Consider the following 19,671-nt stretch of genomic DNA (forward strand, 5'->3'; position numbering starts at 1 on the left):
ATTTGTTTCGTTCTCCAAAGTCCATGATTGTTAGACTAGTTAAAAATCGAGATCTTTAAATGGTGCCATTTACACCATTTAAAAATATTGCCAATTAATAAGTCGGTATCATTTAATAAGTTATATTTTAGTAATTTACATCCCCGTTAATTATCATTAAATTTTGCAAAAATATATCTTGAACGCTACATTTGAGTGACCGTATTAATCAAGTATTATAAATGCGATGTATTTTATTGTATAAATAATTAAAATTAATGCTACTATTAATGAATTTTTTTTTATATATTTTCGTTAATTTTCACAAATTAGATGCTTAGGCAAATATTTAGTTTTATTAAAAAGTTTCTTTTTTGATTGTCAAGCAAAAATGGCGGAAAGCATGATGGCGTCGTTTTCTTTTCTAATTAGTATGAGGTTAACGATGATATACTTTTCTCTTTCTCTCACGTAGCTTTATCCATAACAAAGTAGGCACGCGTATAGAATCAATATGTCCACGTGACCTGTCGTCACCGTCAGTCGAGCTTCATTCGCAGGTCGCGTAATTGCAAATGCAAAATGTGGAAAAGTTTGTGTAGTTTTAAAGTAGTATTATTTAGTAGTTAAATTTATATTATGGTGTTAAAATGCCTGCATCAATTGGTGTTAATTTACGTGTTACTGGCCACTGTAGCCAAGGTGGTAGAAAGTATATGGAAGATTTGTTTTCCGTTGCGTATCAACAAACGGAAGATGAGAGGGATTTGGAGTATGCTTTTTTCGGAATATACGACGGTCATGGTGGTGGTGAAGCAGCAGCTTTTGCCAAGGAGCATTTGATGGATTCGATAGTGAAACAACGACAATTTTGGTCTGATAATGATGAGGATGTGCTTAAAGCAATTCGAAATGGTTACATGTTGACCCACTTGAACATGTGGAAAGAAGTAGGTAAATGTCAAATTCCAGGATCAGTACTTTATTTTTTATTATAACATTATTGTACAGGAGGCCTAAGGTGGTAAGAAGTCGGAGCGAGTGATTGTACGAAATGTTTCGTTTGACCTTGTTGTCGTTCATTATTTTTTCTAGAGTGCTTTGACATTGAGTCAACAAAAGAATTTCTAATGGTCGATGTTTTGTTTTTGTAACTTCGTTAGATAACATCTGAGGTTACATTCACATAATTTAACATTACACAAGTTTTGGAAACCTCCCACAAAGCTAAAGTTTGCTAAAGTGAAAGCTGTTTTACCAGTTTAAATTTTTTATATAGATTCAAGTTGCCTCTTACCAAAAACTGTTCAATATAAAGGTCAAGCACTATAACATATACTTTAGAACTTTTACAAGTTCTAAAAGAATTACATGACACATACTTTAGGTTTAGGTTACACAAAGCTTCCTGTAAAATTTTTTTTTTTTCTATTTACAGAGAAATGGCCCAAAACAGTAACTGGGCTCCCAAGCACAGCAGGAACAACTGCCAGTGTAGCATTTATACGTCGTGGAAAAATATACATTGGTCATGTCGGTGACTCTGCTATTGTGCTCGGCTACCAAAAAGACGGTATGTGTAATAACAATTACAAAGATCAACATACAGACAAACAATTGCATATTATAATAATTTATTAGTTTTATTTCAATATGAATGCTAATAATATAATAATTTTACCTATGAGGATAACTGTGTATATATAATGAGAATTAATTATATATTTACTTATTATAATGGGGGTAGTTTTTGGATAATGTTCACAATGTATATCCCTTTATTTGGGAATGATTTTACAAGTCTCATAAATAAATATTTGCTGTAGTAATTATGTGAAGCCACTAGTATTTGATAATAAAATTGTCATATATATTGTTGACACTATATATTTGTTAAGGAAAATAATATGAACATAATTCCCGCTACTTAACTGAACTAATTATGATAGATTGATTATGTGTCAATATTTTTCAATCAAAGGCATTTGCTAATAAAACATCAGGGGTATTTTTGTTTTTTTTTCCTGTGGTGTACTATATATAATTATTTTATTTTTTTACAAAATTTTATCCTCATTGACCATATTAATTTATATTATACACAAACTAATTCTTATGTTTTGTAAGACCATAGTTTACAGTTTACTTTATCATATATGAAAATGTTAATATTGTGAATCAGAGTGGGTTCACTATTTAATATCATTCACACAAAATATGACATTAGGATTTAAAAGTATGGAAAATAAGGCTAGTGGAATAAATATTGTCTGATTTTTTATTACAAAGGTCCATCTAATTATCTTTATTTATAACAACACTTTGAAATAATGCTAAATATAACAACTAAAGTAAAATTAAAAATGATAACATAATAAAAATTATTGTATTGATTTTAGGTTGTGAAGAATGGGCTGCCAAGCCATTGACATCAGACCACAAACCAGAGTCTACAGCAGAAATAGAACGCATTCAAAGATGCGGCGGAAAAGTTATTTCAAAGGCAGGTGTCCCACGAGTGGTGTGGAATCGACCTCGTCTGGGACACAAGGGACCAATCAAAAAGAATACCCCAATGGATGAAATACCGTTTCTTGCTGTTGCACGTTCTCTTGGTGATCTTTGGAGTTATAATACACAAAATGATGAATTTATTGTGAGTCCTGATCCAGATGTTGGAGTGCTAACCATAGATCCCACAAAGTTTAGGTGAAGTAATGTTTTAATTATATTTATTAATAACAAAGTAGATATCTGATAATGTGAACTAAATATTATAACTTAATGACTTTTGAATTTTTTGTTGTTATAATTACTTTATATATAAAATGATACAAGTTATGTGATGTTTGTGATAATATATAGTCTCATTTATAAACATTATAGTGGTTTGTTTAACTCAAATTTTTCATCACCTCACAAACAATATTTATAGTTGAAGTAGATGAAGTTTAGATAATTGAGGAGTGATAATAATTTAGGCTTATTTATTTACCCAGTAAAATAATTAACCAATTAATTGAAGGTGGGATAAGTTTATTTTTATATGTCTGTGTAAAATTATTAAAATATAGTATATTTTCAGGTGCCTTATTTTTGGCACTGATGGGTTATGGAATATGATATCGCCAGAAGGTGCTGTAAGATTAGTTCAGGCTACAGAAAAACATAATGAGGCTGCTCTGGTAGGAGGTGGCAGCAATCAACCAAGGGACTGGCTGAATCCATCTAAAAGCTTAGTGGATCATGCTCTTGAAAGGTATGGTATAATAGTATAGTTTATATTTTGATATAGCATAACAATTTGATTAACTTTTGTAATATTTTGTAGGTGGTCCAATACACGAATGAGAGCTGATAATACATCTGTAGTAACATTAATGTTAGATCCTCCTGGACCACCAAGAGCTACAGTGCTACTTTCGAGGACTTCAGCGCAAAAGCCACAATCGTCATTGCCATCAACAGTGCCTGTGCCAAATGTTGGCGTTCCCCCTCTACCTTCAAAAACTGAAGAGCTTAAATCCGATGTGGCAGTTGAGAATGACACACGACAAGTGCCTCAGAATGGACTAACTATAATGACGAGGTACTCTGATGTGGATAAAACAGTTCCTGCAGCAGATGATTCTGAGCGGACTCCTTTGCCTCCATGTGCGACACTCGATGGTCGGTTCTCTGTAGGACATAGGGAGGAGACTTCACGTGAAGATGATGGTAGGGAAGATACAGAAGCCATCACTAATTATGGAAATCCAACAGAGTCTTACTTCATGGCTCGTTTACTTAGTCGAACCCGTGTTATCAACACACTTTCCGAAGTCTATGATGAAATTGTTCATGGTCATTTGCCTAGAGACGATTCCGAAACACGGGAACCATCACCGCCCTCTGCAACCGAATTGCCTGAACTTGGTGGTGGAGACACCGGCAATTCTCGTATTACGCCAGCCGTTACAAACGAAACACCCCCTGAAAACGAAGAGGAAGGCGATGACACCAATGGCGATGTCGATGACGTTAGTATTCAGATTAATGAGGTATCGTCTAGTTCGCCTACCGAAGGTCCACCAAGATCCCGAGGTCGTCGATTCAGAGGTGAAGCAAGGAGAGATGCTCCTCCAGCTGCGCCAAACGACAGAGTTTTGCGTTCCCACCACGAAATCGAACCGCCGCAACGTCCTCGAACTCGTCTTACAACAACGCGCTCACGACTTCCACCCGAGCCAGCACCTCTTGATCGCGTCGTTATTCTCACCCGACGTGGACCTCCAACGACGCCATCCGTGGCTCGTGCGGAGCGAACGCAACCAGCTGAAACCCGTCCACCACCACGTCGCCCCGCACCCGATCCCTTGCCCGGTGAAGGCGGCGGTGGTGGAGATGAGGTTCGTCGAGCTACCCGCTCGCAGAACGCGATCGCAGCAGTCGCAGCGAGAGTTCCGCGCGAGACGAGAGGCGGCGCGGGAAACTCGCTGCGCGCCCCGGGGCCGGTGCGGCGGGCCCCGGTGGCGCGGCGGGAGGCGGCGGCACGAGGCCGCTCCAAGGAGAACCTCGGCGTCGCTCGCCGCCGCGTGCGCGCTTGCGCCGCGCCCGCCTCGCCCTCGCCGCCTTCGCGCCCGCCGCCGCGCACTCGTCGCGCAGATAGCGCGTCCGGGGAGCCCGAGGTGCACTCCACAACCGGCGAGGCGTGCGGAGCGGCCGCGGGGCCCGAGCGAGCTCTCCGTTCGCGTAACGAGGCGGTGGCGCCCCCGCGTGCTGCTTGCAAGCGCACTCGCGCCGAGGAACTGCCGAGTGGCGGTAAGGCAGCGCGCCTGTCGTCGGAACGGTGTGCGCGGGCGATCGGCAAACGCGCTTCGGGTCCGTGGGCGCCGGCGCTTGCGCTTCGAAATCGTTTGAGAAGGAGACTCGTTAAGTAGCGTCCTATCTAGTATGTTCGGTGTTCGGTTATGGTTACCTGTGAGTGTGCGGGATTGCAACGGTGCCTTCAGTACTGCCAAAGTACTTTGACTTTTATAATATAAAATGTCGAGGCCGGCGGTCTCGATCGCCGGTTGCGAGACTCAGAGAGATCCAAAGATGACTGTGTCGTATACGGTTAGATTTCTGTTGTTATTTTTTTATTTTATTGCTAGACCCATTTCAGATATAGTGCTACAGAGACATGAATTCGTCATTCTTTCGCTTTTACTGTTCATGGTTAATATACTTTTTTATTGTTTATAGGGGGGTGAGATAAAACACGAATGTAAGTCAAGTGTGACTGTAATCAATAGTACAAAAAGTAAATTGCTTAGTTAACTAGTAAAATGAAAGTGTGGACCAGACGGACGAAATAAGCCCAAATAAATATTTATTATGTCTATATTTATAGCACCTGTGTTGCATTTAATTGTAAGCAAATATGAAAATTTGATTTTCATAAAGATCATGTCAAATCAGAGGCTACATAGAAACATTCAGCTTAATATTGTTATTGACAAGTGCGTAAATTATCACAGAAATTATTATTATTGAATAAATTTATTAAGTAAAGTATAATTAATACTATTTAAAAATCATTGATATACCAAGAGTGCTTTCTCAAAAATATTGTAAGTAAAATTAGTAATATAGAAAATATATATTGATATATGCAGAATATTTTTTGTACAGTTGACACCAAATCCAAATTGTAAATTATTCATAAAAAGATATTTTTTCTATGCAATTGTAATATTAAGAAACAGAAGTTATTCTTTTAAGAAAGGAATTATTTATGTACTTCCTAATAGAAGCTTTATTAAGTTTGTTAGTTCCGTACTGACTTTTACATGAATTGAAAATTACATTGAATTTAAGTTTCATTTTTGATTTAGTTTTCTTCAAAAATATTGACATTTGTCTTGTGTTTTGCTACAGTAATAGTAAGTCTTGGTGCTTTATATAACTCTTATAAATTTTAGAACATCTTTCTCTGTTATTTTATCTGTGACATTACCATCTTTATTCTAGATTTTATCAAATAATATATTGTGATCACGGAACCATTGATTTTATAATGAAGACCAAAAACGGTCTTGTGTACTGCAATCTTGTTGAGTAATTAATTTTAATATAATGAAAAAATGTTATTGAACATTGTATCATTATGTACTAGTGAGAATGAATATATCTCGCTAAAACGATAGCATGAAGTCCAAGCCTGTACATACGAAATGTACCTATATAGGGAAGTAAATAATATGTAATGTAATGTGCCTCATTTGTTACCGATAAAACGAGAAAAAACATAGGTAAAAGTGTTCTTTGATAAAATGAGATATTATGTATTTTTTATTGAGAATAAATTTTATGAAGTGTAATTAGCTGTAAAAGATGATATAATATAATTTGTTAAGATATGCATTAAGGTTTTTAGTAAATTACATATTTAACACTCAAAGAAGTATGGGAGTCAATTGTTCGAGACGAGTGTTGCACGAGGCAACCTCTATATAGTGGGTATTGATTTTTTACTTTTATTAACAATTTATAAAATATGTTATATTGGGAAAGTTTTTATTGTAGCAAAATTAATATATATATTTTACTTAACATATCATACCCTTTGTGTAAATTATAACACTGTGTTCAGTAACTAAAGTCTAATTGAAAGAAATGTGTATTTGATATATCTAAGATTCCCATACATATAGTTAATGATTGAATGTGTTTGTTTCTTCAGCTAAAGATTTACACTTAATTGGATGTTAAGTTTATAGTTTTCAACAGAACGCTAGCATTTGTACTTGTTGAGGGTAAGTTGGCCTTGTTATGAGAAATTGTAAGTAGACGGCTAACAATGGAGATGGGTAAAGCTGAAACAAATTTATTATTATACATATTAATACCTATTGAAGTAAAGAATTATTGTAGACTTTATTTTTTGATTTAAATAAAGTTTGTATGAAATAATTGTTCTATTTTTTGCTCTTCAATTCGTTATGGTATTCGAACGCGGAAGCTGAGTTACGATACGCTCCCCTAGTACGGACATGAATGGGTTCTACCCCGCCCCGCTTTTATTTACATCTGTCTCTCGCATTCGGCTCCCTATCGCCCTGCTATTTCAACTCGCTAGGTTATAGTTTAGGCGAGCGCTCTAGCGTCCTGTCGTTTCCCACCCGGCCGGCCGGTAGTCAGTTACGCCACGAACGTACCAACTGTCGCGTCTGTTTTACACTATGTGACTTAATTAACGCGTATTTGTAGCGTAAAGTGAATATCATAGTTAGTGGAGTAAAATAAAGGTGATTTCCAGTTTTGTGACAAATGCACATGCAAAATGGTTAATAGTGGTTATTTTGACATCAAAAAACGCGGGAAACTAGTTTTTTTTTTCATACGTGCGTTTAGTTATCGATCGACTCGCGCTACTGCATTGCACCGGTGCAAGATGATAATTTGTGGTGTTTTGTTTACGTCTTTTCAATAATTTTGTAACTACCGATATCACATTTTATAAATAATTAAAGGACAATCGTTAACAAAAATGGTTTTGGAAATAGTAGGCAAAAACGTGTTATAAAAATTGAAGTACTAGAACGACAGTCTTCCACTAGAACCCGGATCAAGAGACTATTTTAATTTTTATTATTACAATAAATGACGAGCACGCATTCTCTACTCCAACTGGATTTACCAGTTTTTTCAGAATACAACATATTCGGCAAATTATTACCCGTTTGCTGTTTATATCTTTTATACTTTTTGATGTCGTCTTATGGCAAATATATATTTATTTATTTAAAGCATTTAGAATATAAATCTTGCACAAAATAAGAATTACCTTAAATAAAATTTGGTACAGGTACTTACATATTTGAACAATATCGTAAGACGAATATTTGTGGTACTCAATAAATAATTAGTCTTCGTTAGTTCTTATTATATAATAATCTAATAAAGTGTTATCTTAACATGTTATTTATTATTATTTATATGTTATTTTTACGTCTGCGTAAAGTAAGCATTATATATATATATATATATATTACAATACAATATTTGATAACATTTTGGAAGTGGTCACTAGGGCTACTACTATAATAGACAAAAAATAGAGCTACCTATATATATTATGTGAGTGTTATGTAACACGTGCTTCGTATTCTAATTAAAAGAAAAAAACAAATTTAGATTTACAAAGCCCTACACATTCTTTTTCATAAATTCGAACACGTTAGAAAGTATTTCTATGTAATATTGGTTTTCTTTATATACATATTATATTGTTGATTTTTCTGATTGCATTAGGTTTTCGATTTTTTACTAGTTCTTTAAAGATAATTTATATACTTAACTAAGATTCTAAAAAATATGCAAAGGTATTAGAATAAGTATTGCATTTGCATAATTAAGTATTTTTCCGAATACATAGTTCGATTAATATTTTCTTTTTTAATTGATTTTTATACTTTATTACGTTATTATGCCTGCTATCACTTCAATTAGTAAACAGCATTTTTTAATTGTAATGTACTAAAATAAAATAAATAATAAATTCAACTTTATAATCTTGGATGTAAGTAGTATACATTTTTACTCCGAAAAATAATTTTATTATTTTATATAAAAAAAAAAACATAAATTAAGTTAAGTTTCTGGTATACCTATTACCAGAAATAGTTTCTTTTAAAGTTTAAATTTTATTTGCCATATTAGATATATAAATTAAAATATATATACTTATATACTAATGGTGCTATATATATAGTAGCCATATAACATATTCACGACTTAAATAAAACTAGAATGACGCAAAGGAAACCTTACACGGGATGTATTATTGTGGACAAAAGATTTACCTTATAATAGAAGCAATTATTTAAAGAGCGAGCATGACATTAGTTCATTTCAATAGTTTATATATTACATAATAAGAGCAGTGGGTTCTGCGCGCGGAATATTACTTCGTAAGATATTAGGGGTACCCTTTAACGATACTCAATGACTCAGAACTTATCACCGTACCCTAATAAACGTTTAATTACAATACAATTTACGTAGTATTAACATGTTATGGCTTTTATCAATAATTTGTTTTAAGCCTCTAGCGATCTATAATATTTTTTTACTTACCTAATAAACGTTATCAATTTAAGGGATATAATCATTATTAGGTTGGTTATCGTGATAGATTTGTTATATCGTTGATTGATTCATTAACGCCGAAAACTTATGTATAATTATTGAAGTAAGATGATATTTAAAGTAATTTTGTAATGCATTTTTATAAATGTTGGAGTTATTAGTAGATAACTATTTAATCGAAGCTGTGTTTAGTAGTTACTGTTCTGTATTTGAGATCAGTTCAGTAAAGATCAGTTTAGAAATCGTGTTTGTCGATGTTTTCCTAGAAGACTGAGCATTGAGCAAAGAAATATTATATACGTACTTATTTAGTATATAAAGATATACATATAGCTTGGCTTTGTTTATTGTTAGGTTTATTATTTATTATATAATAAATATGATTATATTTTAACCTATATTAGAAATGTCGATTAATAAAACGAAAACGAATGTAGAATTGCCTGTACAAATTCCATTGATATGGATTATCCGTGAAATTATCTTGTTATGTAATACGTTAACCTTCACAGCTTTGAGAAGATCTATAGGTAGTAGATAATAGTCTACATGATGACACAGTGACACTCATATACAGCATATAAGGCTTAAAAGGTTTCTCGAGATATTTCTTGTAATCTTATATTAATCGACTTTAAATAACATGTTATAATAATTGATTTACATAACCAATACATACCAATAGCAAAGAAAATTGTCTAAGAAATTACGTTTTTTAAAATGAGATTGTACGAATTTAATCAATTACAATAAGCACTTAGTGGCCTTCTTCCTTTACTGGGGCAAATAGATGCAACTTCTGTGGTGTACTTGAAAATGAATCCCAGATACAGCTAAGTGAAATACAAAGTACAGAAAATTGTGTTAAAGCTGGGGTCAAATATATTTTTTGACGATCAATTATTGAAAAAGGCTCACTAAAACTAAGGAAATAATATATTTTAAACAAATATTATGAGATAATCAGTATGAAGCTGAGGTTAAAGTATATCTATGCAGCCGTTATGTGTTTGTTATGAGTACATCTTATTGCATACCCCACATTTATGCGTTTTCCAAATTTAAATAAAGATATACGTTAACAACCGGGTGGGTATATTAAGAAAGTGTTGCTTCACAGTCGCTTGACAATGTCAATTATAACAATTGTAAACCGCGAAATTCCGTGAAAGTTTCATTATATAATAGCCTTTGTTTTTCCGATACGATTTTAGTCTTTGCATTTTTATTGTTTCTGTGATCACGGATCACGGTTTTTGCGAAATATATTATTTAACTTAAAATGGTACTTTACTTGAACCATATCAGATGCCTCGTTACTTTTGGCACTTCATGGCAGCGTTGGGCAATGTCCATGATATTTTACACAATGTCCCTCCTTTTATGTAATAAAAATAAAATATTTTATAATATTAAGCAGATTTTAAGAAAAATTTTAGTAATTTCCAAATAATTATTTCTTTAGCGGAACATCAAAGTTTTCTTCGATAGAAGGCAAATAATTCGGTAAATTAATGTAGCCGTTAGATTAAGAGATTAATGTAGTTTAAGAGTAGTTACTCTTAAACTACAGAATATAGTAAACATATTGGGGAAAAATACTCAGAAACTAATGTCATTGTAGTCTTTGATATAAGTTCGAAGCAGGTATTATAACAAAGATAAAATCAGGTGCAATTTATAACTTCGAAGTATTCATATTGTCAAATTTGTCTGTTTATTTTGGATTGAAAGTGTGTAATATGTCGATGGATAGCAGAGATGTATGTATGCAGACAAAGATAATATTTTACGTTACATTTTTATATCAGTTTTTGAGGGCAAAGGTTTACTTTTATTATTCCAAATATATTACATTACCTACTTATCGTTCAGATTTAGTCTATTATTTCTTCACTTTTGTTCGTCTTTAAAAAGAGGAGAACGTTATAATATGTTTGTTATGTCAATACGATGTTCAATATATAATTATAGGAACACCATTTTTTTCCTATGTTATGATATTTGGATCTGCAATTTTAGCTTACATAGTCAAATTATATAGTATGTATATTGTATATATTATGTTCATCTAGCGCTCGTCTTCTAGAAACTCTCATCGATTTCAACTGATGAATAACCTTTGGTTATCAGTATGACATCATCATCTGATAGACGATTTTGGTCATGTAGGACTTAAACAAAAAACACTTTTTAATTACTAATTAACTTCGTACATTACGATATATACTAATGGTAGAAAATATCCTTCTATATACCACCCACTTATATATTATTATGCATAAAGAAATAAATGGCAGCGCATTGGCAGTTAAATATCTATAGTACTTCTAACCACAGCCATCTGAGTATACGTAGGCACGAGACAGGATGGTACCATTAGCTCTTAAGTGTTTTTACTTTAATGATAAATAAGTTTTTTTTTTCCGTCTTTTTTATTCTCTCTTAGAAAAACTTAGTTTAAGTGAATCATCCAAAGGTTTAAACTGTTTTCTGTGATATTTTAAGTGATTAGAACTGTTTATGGACTGACTTTCATTATTCGAGATATTCAAGACAAGCGGATGGAATATTTTAAAAATGGGTAAGTTTATTTAACTTTTATTTGGTGCTGAAAAAATAATGATTTCTAACACAATATAGTATTTTCTTGAAACTATGTTGTAATTAATTTTTTAGAACAAAATGAGATATTTAAACTAGAATCAGCTTTTTATCTGATATTAAGATTTCGACTGAATAAACTTTAAACGCGCCATCATGTTTTGTATACGATCTATAAGTTTCCAAGTTATTAATACTATATTTAAGATAAGGACCTGTATTTGTTTCTATAGTAAGACTTCACAGTTATTATTAACTTGGCCTATTAAAAAATTTGAAGCTCATGTCAAAACAACATTGATAAATAAGGCGTATTACTCAGTATAAGATATAGATAAAAAAATGTGGACTTAGTATTTATTGATTTCTAGACAGGATATATAAAAATTTAATTGTACTTTACTGACATACTCTGCAATTAAGATGGTGGAAAAGACTGTACCTACTGAGTTTCTTGCCGGTTTAGGTAGAATCTACTTTCCAAACATGACAATTCAAAGGTCCTTTTATGAGCCTACTCGAATAAAGAATATTTTAATTTTGATTTTAAGATTTATCCTATATGGATCTAATTTAAAAATATGTATATTTAATATATTTGTGAGGTTTGTTAATAAAATTCTAATAATTAATTATTATGAAAGTAACTCTGCTTATCTATCTTCTATACATATAATAAAATTGGAGCGTCTGTGTATAATATTAAAATAATCGCTATTTATTAAATGCATATGATACACGGTATATATACCAATTTTTTTTTTCTCAATTTTGTCTGTCTGCTTGTTCTGGCTAATCTCTAGAAACGCTGGGTCGATTTTGACAGGGCTTTCACCGCCAGATAGCTGATGTAATAAAGAGTAACTAAGGCTACAACAATAACTTTTTAAATTCGAAGGCGAATGAAGTCGCGGGCACAGCTAATAATAATTAATATGAAAGCGTCTCTTTGTTACGTCATCCTGATTACACTACTGAACAGACCGTTATGAAATTGACCTAGTGTCCTTGGACCTCTAAAATATTGAAGACACATAATTCACCTACAAAATAGGGTTCAACACGAACGGTGTTGTGGGGTAGTTGTTTATTTATAAGTTAACGACTGAAGTGTCACCATAAAGCGAGTTTTTTTATCCAAAAACCCAAGTCGATTTTGGTTTTCTTGTATAATATGGTGTTTAAAGCACGTAAAAAGTTGTTTCCGCGCCTAAGCTCTCCTGACAAGTCGGATTTCCCTCCCGTCGGATAATGAGAGTGAGGGAGGCAAGAGTGCACGTGTGCATACACTATACTTATCACTAGACTATATCTTGCATACACTACACTATATCTTCAGCGCTGGCAGCGTGGGATTTATTCAAAGGGCATCCGCTAGTGCATAGAGCGGCAAAATAGCGAGGATAAGAAGAAAATATTCGTGTTATCGAAAATGCCATTCTTATCTTCCAAATTAAGGTTGAACCCGCTTCTGGTAACTGCCAAACGGTCAGAATTTATAATATTAGATAGGATGTTGTTTAGATGTAATGATGATCACAGCCAGTTGGCTATGATCACAACATCCTAACTAATATTACAAATTTATAAGTCCTGAGTTTTTTCATTATGATATTTTGCATATACGTTATCAGATGCACAGAAAAGAACATTGGGTACTTAATATCAAACCCCACGTAACATGCGAAGCCACGGGCCACTTGTAATTTATAATTTAATTGTAAAATTGTTTTTCAGTTTAAACAATAAAGTTACAAAAATATTAAGAATAACATCATAGAAAAAGTAGTTAAATTGTCTATGTCTAAAACCCATTGTCTCTGATTTGAGACAATGTGTTTTAGACATAGACAAGATGTCCTAAAAGATAACCTAACCTTATCAGGTATAATATTTTATAGTATGCTAGAGAAGACTATGTTGGAGTAGGGTCTGTCAGGGGACTCTGTAGAAATAATCAGTGTATACTTGTATAGTGTCAAACGTAACTAAACAAGACTAAGAACTCAATAGTGATAATTATACAAAAACAGCATCTGAGATCCCATGTTTGACATGTTTGGTAAGCAGCGCATCGGCTGCTCAGTATATCAGGCTAACGTAAAATTTCTTCCAATGACAGTCTCTATGGCTCAAGATCGCCATTTATCACCACATGGATAATTTATTGATTACATGGGACTTAATACAATAGTTCTCATGGTTGGCGGAAGGATGGTGATCACTTAAAATCACGTGGTCCATTAACCCGTCTGGCTTTCAGCTATAAATAAAAACAAAACTGCGTTCCCTAGTAGGGGGAGATGGGTGTGAATAATTTATTCGTTTTATAATTTAGTCTAATAGCTCTTGAACTATGCCCTTTGTGAATATTTTTTATAAGATATTGTAAACATTTGTTTTTTTTTTTTTTAAATATTCAATTCAATTCAATTGAGATAGGTAAGCGGTATTGAGACACTCAGCTGAGCGCATTTTTTATATTTTTTTTATTTTTCCTACATAAGCAGGTTTCGCAGCGTTAAGTTATTTTGTAATACAGATAAATAAATTATTAACTATATAACTAACATGACTGTATTTTTATATGTTGAAAAAGAGTAACTACTGAGTTTCTTGCCGGTTTTTCTCGGTAGAATATACATTCCGAACCGGTGGTAGCTTTACTCAATATAGTTTGTTAAATGACGATTCAAAAGTGCTTGTAAAAGCATACTTGAATAAAGTATACTTTGATTTTGATTTTAACTAATATTTGTTCGTTAGTAACTACTCAATTCTGTATCTTTAACGAGATTAATTATAACATAATTTATGAATGGTTTATTTATTATTATGATTGAATTACATTGCTAACCGGTATAGCCCACGTGAGTGACCCGAATGCGCCGACGCATGCGCGAGCGCACAGCACCTTGTCAGGGATCCGGTACGTGCAATTATCAACAAGATTGATCGATATTTTATTGACGAGTCGATTCAACAATTACTGTACATTAAACGTATTTTATGTCACTAGAATTGATGAATGTTAAATTGGACTGCAATTAAAAAGCTCACACACTATGCGTTTTTTAGGAATATTTCTGCTTCGCACAGCCACTTGAGGAACCAACATTCGCGCGCTGTTTTTTCGAATCGATAAGACTTGTAAATTTCCGAGCTAAGAGCCTACTCATTCCTTAAATTCCGCCGACTCACTTGCAAGCCCCCCAGTGCTGCTGATTGTCCATGGGCGGTGGTAGTCACTTTCCGTGAGTTAAGTCTCCTACTAGTGGGCTACCTACTCCATAAAAAAGCATATGTCATGCTAAAATTATTATTTTATTTTATTTTCATTAGGACAACCAACAGTAGATACAATATAACATCCAAAATAAAAAATTACATCACAAAATTATCAAGGCAAAAGTTCTACTACTTACTGGTAGTCTCACCATGCATTATCATATTACACAATGTACCTAATTATTGAAAATATGAATTAAACATAAGCATAATAATTAAAAATAAGAAATACAATACATTTTTTAAACTATTACATAAGAAATAATTATTAATAAGGTAAACCGTATGATTAGAATTGAGCACAAATCAAATTCTTTATTTTTCGATTGAATTGAGGTCGACTATCGTGACATATGTCTAAATCTTTTACTTTAATACTGATGGTGATGTATAATAATGATAATCTCGATATGATGGAATTCCTACCTAGTTGCGTTTTATATAATCATTATATTATTATGTTGCCTGTCTGTGTACAATTTTCTGCACACACCTGTGACGAAAACCACTTTGTATATTTTAATAAATCACAGCTAACATACCTTATATACTTTTAATTATGGTTGATTGATCTATTAACTAACTCGTTGGTCTCGTGGCTAGCTTATAAGGCTGCATAACACGAGGTCATGGATTAAATATAATTGTTGAAGATTAGGTTACTGGGATTTACTGCCAAGAAACTCTCAGTTTTACTTGGTGGTAGGACTTTGTCGAAACCCGTCTAGGTAGGTATCATACGCTCATCATATTCTACCGCCAAACAAGCAATACTTACTATTGTTGTGTTCCAGTTTGAAGAGTGAGTGAGCCAGTGTAAATGCAGGCACAAGGGACCTAATATGTCAGTTCAGAAGGTTGGTGGCGCATTGACGTTGTAAGGGTTGGTTAGTATATCAAACTGTGCCAATGTCTAAAGCCTGTGGTGACCATTATCATCAGGTGGGCTATTTGCTAGTCAGCCTGACCATATTAAATTTAAAAAAAGTAGCAGATCGGTGTTAGGAATTTGGCGGAAAGGCGATTTGATCTCTCTCCGGTCGTGTTGTATTGCTCGCCATGTGACCAGACTTTGGTTTAGGGATATAGAGTGCACTTGCATTATTGCGCTCATGCAAACAAAACCTTCTTTTCAGATTGTTTTTTCACTTGCTGGGTTATACTAACAGTACTACGAAGATAAATAGATAGTATCGAAATATCGAGCTCCACCAAATAAATATAAAAAACATGGTAAATATTCCGTTTTAAATACTGTTACTAATAAAAATAACCATGTTAATTTAAAATCTCATGCCGGGTTATAGTTATATTCTGTAAGAACAAACTTGAAATTCGATAACACGTGAAATATTTAAAAGTGAAGGTGATATGCGACGTTGAATATAACAATTATAACACTAAAAAGATACACGCATCAAAATAGCGTATCAATGTTAGTCAATTATCAAAAGTTCGTGACTCAAGACGTGAGTTCTGAGAGATTGGTACTGATGCCAGACGATTGGGTTGACAGAGAGTATATATATTAAGGAGAAATAATAATACTGATTATCAGTGTCTTAATTTCTCAGTCCTATATCAAGGCTACTAAAATAATAATGGCTTTAAAAAACGACTGTCATTTCGAAAGTATGAAAGCTGCAAGACTAAAACAAGATATCTGTGGATTTTAATATAATTTCTCATTTATTTTTATTTTTTACCAATAAAGCACATATTATGTATTTAGACGCAATAGCTCAAGGTTAACCAGGTACCGTATGGCATAATATTGTAATCAGGACACATTTTGCATTCGTACAAGATGTTTTCCGTCGCCCACGTCTAGATAAAGCTTAAACGTATGGAAACAACACAATATCGTAAGTATTTAACCTTATAAATGAATTCCGTTTTGAATTTGTTAAAGCTAATAATGGAAATCTTGTAATAAAACATTCTTAAAGGCCACAACGGAGCTGCAAACTTTTTGGTGTTACAGATAGTAGTCACTTTCCATAGGGTGAGAATCAGGCACGTTTAATTTATACAAGTACGTTTTTTTTACTTCATACATTGAAGTAACAGTTGGAAATATTAAACTTGATAAATCACATTTAAATAAATATAAATATTGGACAACATCACATACATTACTCTGAACCCGATGTAAGTAGCTAAAGCACTTGTGTTATGGAAAATCAAAAGTAACGACGGTACCACAAACACCCAGATCCAAGACAACATAGAAAACTAATTAACTTTTTCTACATCGACTCGGCCGGGAATCGAAACCGGGATTTCGGACTGGCGTACCCATGAGAACGGGTGTACACACTACTCGACCACGGAGGTTGTCACTGCTGTGTAAGGGCCTCGTCTCCCTCTGAGGTGAACACGTGGCATATTCCACCATGCTCCAATGCGGGTTGATGGATACACATGTTGGAAAGTCAATATATATAAATCCAATATACATTATTTTACTTGGTGGTAGGGCTTTGTGCGAGCCCGTCTGGGTAGGTACCACCCACTCATCAGATATTCTACCGCCAAATAACAGTACTCTGTATTGTTGTGTTCCGGTTGGAAGGGTGAGTGAGCCAGTGTAATCACAGGCACAAGGGACATTACATCTTAGGTCCCAAGGTTGGTGGCGTATAGGTGATGTAAGGAATGGTTAATATTTCTTACGGCGCCTTTGTCTATGGGCGGTGGTGACCACTTACCATCAGGTGGCCCATATGCTCGTCCGCCAACCAATGCCATAAAAAAAAAAAAATACTATATACACCTAGTCTATTCCACTCACAAAAAAGTAAAGCAAGAAAAATAAAATTTAAAAAATGTTTGATATTTATTATAGGTTCGAAAGAAATGACATTTAAATGTCGGCGAATTCGTTATCGGAAGTAAAATTAAAGAGGATATCAGTCAAACAAAACTGCCGGCAGTAACGTATTTTAGAATACGAATGCTATCTGATTCCCGTGTGACATATTTAAGCCGTTGCCAAACGAAAATCGAATTAGGAATTTTGTAAAGAACTTTATAAAAAAATTATAATTTATGCCATGGATTACGGTTGTAATGGTAGCGAGGAGCAGAATTTAAGATTTAGAGAGAATATAAGAGAAGTTAAGTCAGAAGTAAAAACTGAAAAAAAAAAAACTTGTATTGTGTATGCTAATAAAACCTACGTACATCTACGGGTGATTTACGAATCAACGTTATGTATCAAATGATACGATGTACTGATGTAGTTTGAGCTTTCGACTGTAACTGTAGTGTAAAAAAAGAAAATGATTCCTTGTATATTATATTATACGTATATAGTTGTGTATGTTCTGGTATACAAATATACTATAAACAAAACAAATTTACTTTTAATAAATTTATTATAAGAATATAAAATAATAATTATCAATAACAAAATACTTAAATTTCTGGTTTGGTAATATTATTACAATTTTTTTTTAACATTGATACGCCTGACTCTATTTCGCGGTGCCTCCCGCCAAAATAGAATTAATTTAAAACCCATCTGACAGCTTGACGTATAACGTTCGGAAAGTCACACTAATATTATGCATTTGAATGTTACTCTGTATGTCTCTAACACAGCCATACCACTGAACTAAATGTTATAAAATTTAATATGAAGCAGGCTTAAACTCGTAGCATTTTTTTGATGCTAATCCCAAAAATGCGAGCGACGCAGCGATAATAAGTCAAATAGATCTAAATTTGAGAGATTGTGTAAAAAGAATAGTCATAGAATCTCGTCATTCTTTATATTACAATAACATAAAATAAAATAAACAGAGGATGTTAATTAAACGCAATTAAATGACTTGAGAGTGTAAATTACGTGGTAGCCGTAATTATTCTTGCACTTAATTTAATTACTGTGCAGTATTAAATATATAACGTATCTGTAAAACATAAAAAAGGTGTCTGTATAATTTCATCTCAATCAGATGGGAAGATGGTTTAAACTTCAGATGCAAGATTTGACCGTTAAATACTGTCATATCCTTTCTTATAATGTTGTTCCTTAGCAACGTTCTTATTATGGATGTCATTAAAAATGTATTAAATAAAAATGCATGAAATGAAATTACCAATTATTATTTATTTAGTAAAAATATATTAAATACTAATAGGTGAAGTGAGAACTTTTAAAAATATTCTGCATTTAGTGACATTATGATTAATTGCACCTATGTGCACGAGACGTAAGGATAAGCTTATAACGCCAAGTTTCCGACTCCGCAAATTTATTTAATAAATCCTTCTAAGGACAAGGTATCCGTTTCTATAATAAAATTCCGTAGATATTTTTAACTTTGCCGTTTCATAAATTCAATAATTTGTAAAAAATACATTGGTAAAGAAGACATATTATTCAAAACAAGATTATATAGATGATAAAAAAGCGTGGAGCTAATACTTGTTGACTTCCAGACAGGATGTATTATATATATATGTATATGCAATTGTATTTAACTAACATGGTTTTGTATTTTTAAATGTTGAAAGCGTAACTACTGAGTTTCTTGCCGGTTCTTCTCGGTAGAATCTGCGTTCCGAACCGGTGCAATAAAAAGCCTACTCGAATAGAGTATATTTTGATATTTTTTTAATTGTAATAATTCTAACCTGTAAAATGCGGAGTATATTTGTTACATCTTAACACATCTG

At 33.2% G+C, this 19,671-nt stretch overlaps 1 protein-coding gene across 1 annotated transcript; it reads left to right on the forward strand.

Annotated features, from left to right (window-relative positions):
* Positions 1–514: 514 nt before the first annotated feature.
* LOC125072059 (protein phosphatase 1B) lies at positions 515–6,915 on the forward strand. The gene is made up of 5 exons (XM_047682554.1): positions 515–933; positions 1,418–1,552; positions 2,379–2,688; positions 3,065–3,238; positions 3,311–6,915. The coding sequence occupies exons 1-5, from the start codon at positions 630–632 to the stop codon at positions 4,896–4,898; spliced, it is 2,511 nt and encodes an 836-aa protein (XP_047538510.1). The 5' UTR covers positions 515–629; the 3' UTR covers positions 4,899–6,915.
* The last annotated feature ends 12,756 nt before the right edge of the window (positions 6,916–19,671 follow it).

Source organism: Vanessa atalanta, chromosome 20 (genome assembly GCF_905147765.1).
Source record: "Vanessa atalanta chromosome 20, ilVanAtal1.2, whole genome shotgun sequence".
NCBI classification, from domain to species: Eukaryota; Metazoa; Arthropoda; class Insecta; order Lepidoptera; family Nymphalidae; genus Vanessa; species Vanessa atalanta.

What these genes read in the sequence shown, in the direction of transcription:
- LOC125072059 (XM_047682554.1), top strand. Translation starts at nt 630, where the DNA reads ATGCCTGCATCAATTGGTGTTAATTTACGTGTTACTGGCCACTGTAGC. An exon ending in GAACATGTGGAAAGAAGTAG is followed by an intron (nt 934 to 1,417) that starts GTAAATGTCAAA and finishes TTCTATTTACAG; the next exon opens with AGAAATGGCCCAAAACAGTA. An exon ending in GTGGATCATGCTCTTGAAAG is followed by an intron (nt 3,239 to 3,310) that starts GTATGGTATAAT and finishes AATATTTTGTAG; the next exon opens with GTGGTCCAATACACGAATGA.